Source organism: Arachis ipaensis, chromosome B01, assembly GCF_000816755.2.
Source record: "Arachis ipaensis cultivar K30076 chromosome B01, Araip1.1, whole genome shotgun sequence".
In the NCBI taxonomy this organism is placed as follows: Eukaryota; Viridiplantae; Streptophyta; class Magnoliopsida; order Fabales; family Fabaceae; genus Arachis; species Arachis ipaensis.
In genome coordinates this window covers 135,899,075-135,903,791 of record NC_029785.2, presented here as the reverse complement: position 1 = coordinate 135,903,791, position 4,717 = coordinate 135,899,075, and the positions used below count along the sequence as shown (strand labels likewise).

The 4,717-nt window shown below is 32.8% G+C and overlaps 1 protein-coding gene across 1 annotated transcript; it reads left to right on the top strand.

Moving 5' to 3' along the window:
• LOC107642094 (pathogenesis-related protein PR-1) lies at nucleotides 1,723–2,550 on the top strand. Its single transcript, XM_016345415.2, has one exon. It carries the CDS (start codon nucleotides 1,782–1,784, stop codon nucleotides 2,328–2,330), a length of 549 nt encoding a protein of 182 aa, XP_016200901.1. The 5' UTR covers nucleotides 1,723–1,781; the 3' UTR covers nucleotides 2,331–2,550.

Sequence of the window (4,717 nt, the reverse complement as noted above, 5' to 3'; positions counted from 1 at the left end):
ATCATTTATACATTGAAATAATTAATTATGAGTTATGCTACGTGTACACTAAAATCAACCACCAAAGTCAGCCACCAGTATAAAATACAAACACACATTAAAAATAAATTAAACTATACATGTATTTATACATAAATATATTGGAGACTGATTTTAGTGACTAATTTTGATGTATAAATAGCATTTTATTTTAATTATTTAGTTTTGGTCTCTCAATCAAAATCAATACTCGTGAACCTAAAGAATTTATCATTTTAAAATATAAAAAATTTAATTGTAATAAAAAAATTTTTGAGTAAATTTTAATAAATCCTTTATGATAAGTCATCATTTGTTGTAATAATATGAGGTTATCCAAAACATTTTAGCTTAATTTCATTAAATTGTTCAATTTCTCACAAATTAAATTATCCAATAATATAAACCCTTTAAGATAAGTCATTTGTTGTAATATATCGTGTTAAAATATAATTAGGATCAATTAGAATTATTTAGTATATCTAAATATTTATTATAGAATATTACGTCTTTATTATTACGATTCTCTTAGTACCTATAAATACTCTTTTATATTATATCATTTTACATAATTTGAATAGACAACTTAAACACACTCAATAATACACTTTTCAAATTATTCACTTAATCTCTTGTTTCTAACATATGGTATGAGGTTAGCCTGTTCATTTTAGTTTAATTCCATTAAATTGTTCAATTTCTTACAAATTATCCAATCATATGAAAACGGTAAAGTTTTGCACATGGCTTCTAAAATGCTATCAACAAGTTCATGTGCTTAAAAGAGGGGAATCTTTTCTCCTCCTTGGCCTACAAGCTACAAACGTGGAATAATTTCCGGCCAATGAAAATTTAGAGAAAAAATAAAAGAGCAAAATGGTCAATCGCAGTAATCAATATTTTCTTTGAATGGTAAAGGCAAACATGGCAATCATCATCGAACATGGATGCCACCCATGAAAAGTTGACAATGTAGCCTCATCCTCTTCTCAAGTCCTCAACTCTCTTGAGTTACGGGAATGCACATTCTTTTATCATCATCGTTGTTTATTACTTTCTTATTTTGTTTTTTTTTTTTTCCCTTGAATAATTATGTGTACTATATGTTATAGCTTATAACACACTGTAAATTCAAATTATAATAAATGAAAAGTTATCTTTAAGTTGTACCTGAAAATTAGGGGGTTTCCCCTTCAAACACGTAAAATATCTGCCTTTAATTTTGTCAATCTTGTCATCACATAATTAAAAATCTCTTAAAACCCTTACATTATTATTAATAGAAAATTTTGAAGTCAAAAAATTTTAGTAATTTTTGTCATCAATTAACTAATTAAATAAATTTTTAATTTATGTATATAAATTTTGATAAATATAAATATAAATGTGGTCAAATAAATAAATTATATTTTTATACAAAATATTTTCATAAAAAAATGTTTTTGTCATCTACATTTGAGTAGCTCCCATTATTAATACCCACATCCCACACTATATTAGTATCATGATATCATCAAGCTAACCAATAAAACTCTCATTATTATACATTTTGTTTTCATTTTATTTTTCATCTACATTATTCAACCAAGTCTTGTGAACCACTAAAGTTTATTAATTTTTCATTCCTATTTAATTTAAGATATTGGTGGAATAATGTTAAAAAAACAAAACATGAGTAAAAACTTTCTTATATATATATACACATCCCTTCTATCTCTCCTACTGAATCACATTGTCCCTCTTCACAAACCTCTACCGCTACAATGAGCCACCCCACACATTCTCTGTGGTGCTTCGCCACCGTCACCATCACCCTCCTTCTATTGTTGGCCTCATCAGCCGCACAAGACGCCACTCTCCCAGCCCAACAACAACTAACTCAAAATCGACAAAGGAGCCTAGCAAGCCAGTTTCTAGTCCCCCAGAATGCCGCACGGTCCGTGCTGCGGTTGCGTCCGCTGACGTGGAGCGCAAAACTCACGCGCTACGCGCAGTGGTATGCGAACCAGAGGCGCAACGACTGTGCGCTGCAGCATTCGAACGGACCGTACGGCGAAAACATATTTTGGGGGAGTGGAACTGGGTGGAGCCCGGCCCAAGCGGTCGACGCTTGGGTGTCGGAGCGGCAATACTACAACTATTGGCGCAACTCTTGCGCCAATGGTGAAATGTGTGGACATTACACTCAAGTTGTTTGGAGCTCAACTAGGAAAGTTGGGTGCGCTGTGGTTACATGCAATGGTGGTAAGGGTCAGTTCATGACATGTAACTATGATCCTCCCGGAAACTACATCGGAGAAAGACCTTATTGAAAGTGAAAGCTACGTGTCAAGTGTGGCGGGGTGGAGACAAGTCAATAATGTCATAGTCCCATTATTATTGTTATAGCTGGCTCTGTGTGCCATGTGGGTTTTCATATGAGGCCTATGTCTCTTGCCTTAAATCATTTATGGCTCATCTGTATCTTTGTCTTTCTTCTCCTTGCTTAATATTATACTATATACTATATAATTTAACATGTAATGTTGTATATTTATTATAATTTATTGATTATTATTACTTGCTTTTTGGAAGTTCAATTCTTAAGACATGGGGAAGAAATCTAACTGGAATTAATAAGAATACAATGGGCACTTTTTAGTTTGGATAGGTGCAATAATGTGGGTAGACAAAAATTGGAATATGATGAAAGGGTACAGACTGTAACGAAATGACATGGAATATTGGAATTACATAATAGTAGACCATTCATAATTAAAGCACGTTTGCTTGGGTTGACTGACTTTCATGCCAGATTTATATCCCTCTGTTTTAGGAAGTGGATCTTAGTAAAAAAAAATTGGATAGTGTGCACTAATTATTTATTATTCTCTCTTATTTATTTTTAGTCCTACTTATAAAATTAAAGATGAGAAATCACACTAAATTCTGTCAAGTATTAAAAAAATTGAAAAAGATCAATTTTCCTCCGCTTTATTTTTCCTTTTTCTTTTTCTGAATCTCCTTAATTTTTTCACTTTTTATTTGTGATATAAATAGAAAAAGGTGTTTTGCAATTATGTTAAAGGATAATGTATCTAAGTTTGATGTGGAAAATACACACAGGATCATCGGATTTGTTATTTAAAATATAAATTTAAGAGTCAAATTTATGTATCTGAATCTTTTAAACTTATTAATGTACAAATTTAATTTTTATATTTGTATACTTTAATTTTTTAAAATTTTTAATATATAAATCTAATTTTTAAATTTGTGTACTTTACTCAAATGGGACATTCAAATTTCATTTTTTTTCTCATCTTAACAAATTTAATCGTCTAATTTATTCTATAATAATTTGAAAAAAATTAACTCCATACTAAAAAAAAATAAATCTTTCCAATAATTATATATTACACACCAATTCTCTTGGTATAAAAACAAAGTTAGCCTATTTTTCCCCCCTTTTTTTATCACTATATACTATCTCCTTTCTTAGTGGGGGTAGATTTTGTACTAACAAAAGGCTCTAATGCATTATGGGCTGAGTTAGTGTGGTTCTGTTCTGTTTGGTCATGATCCTTTTCGCACTGCTAACTTCAGTCTTGGCCCAAACTTCAATGATTGGTCATGATTGATAAGACACTTTTGACGAATAAATCTTAGTAGTTTCTGAGATTAGTGTGAATACTCAATGTTATCTTTTAGATTTTGATTTTTTTTTTGTAGTCTTCCAGATAGAGTTTCGAGCACTCATAGTGATCCCTGAACATATTTTTAGTGATGAGTCATCACCGAAACGCTGACATAGCGTTGTTTTGTCACGCTGGATAGTTCCAACGGCTAGCTGAGCTGGCTCATTTCCAATTTATATCCACATTGGTCCCTCCCACTATATTTAATCCTAAATCTCCAAATTTTCATAAAGTTTATCTCTTCTTCTTGTTCATCGTTCTCTTTTCATTCTTCTGTTTGGGACTCTTGCTCATGTCGATGATGGGTGGTGGTAGCATTGCAGGTGGATGCTCTGTTCGTTCCCCATCTAGTTGAAACCGGACGAGAAAGCCAAGCAAGAGCAGAAAATTGGGGATGCCAGAATGGTGCGGTTGTGGCTGCTAGCCGGTTCTCAGATAGTCTACTACTTACAACTGTAATTTTTCTAACTCACATTATAATTGGGACAACCATAAAATGATTTGTTTGGATTTAAATCTGTCCCAGACCATTTGAGAACCGGCCGGTAGCCACAGCTGCACCATTTTGGCACCCCCGATCTTCTGCTCTTACTTTGTGTTCTCGTCCGATTCTAGCTAGATGGAGAACGAAAGAGCTTCCACCTGCAGTGCTACCACCACCTATCATCGACATAAGCAAGAGTCCCAAACGGAAGAATGAGAAGAGAGCGATGAACAAGAAGAAGAGATAAACTTTATGAAAATTTGGGGATTTAGGGTTAAGTATAGTGGGAGAGATCAATGTGGATATAAATTGGAAATGAGCCAGCTCAGCTAGCCATTGGAGCCATCCAGCGTGGCAAAACGACGCCATGTCAGTGCTCTGGTGATGACTCATCACTAAAAATATGCCAAGAAACCACATTAAATATTCACGCAAATCTAAGATACTACTATAGAGATTTACTTCACTTTTAACCTCATAAACATAAAGTTATGCTTAAAAAAAAAAAAACAGCTATAAAAATATAATATAACTTAGT

Bases quoted from the DNA above. Each gene is read 5' to 3' on its own strand.
- LOC107642094 (XM_016345415.2), top strand. From the start codon at position 1,782: ATGAGCCACCCCACACATTCTCTGTGGTGCTTCGCCACCGTCACCATC.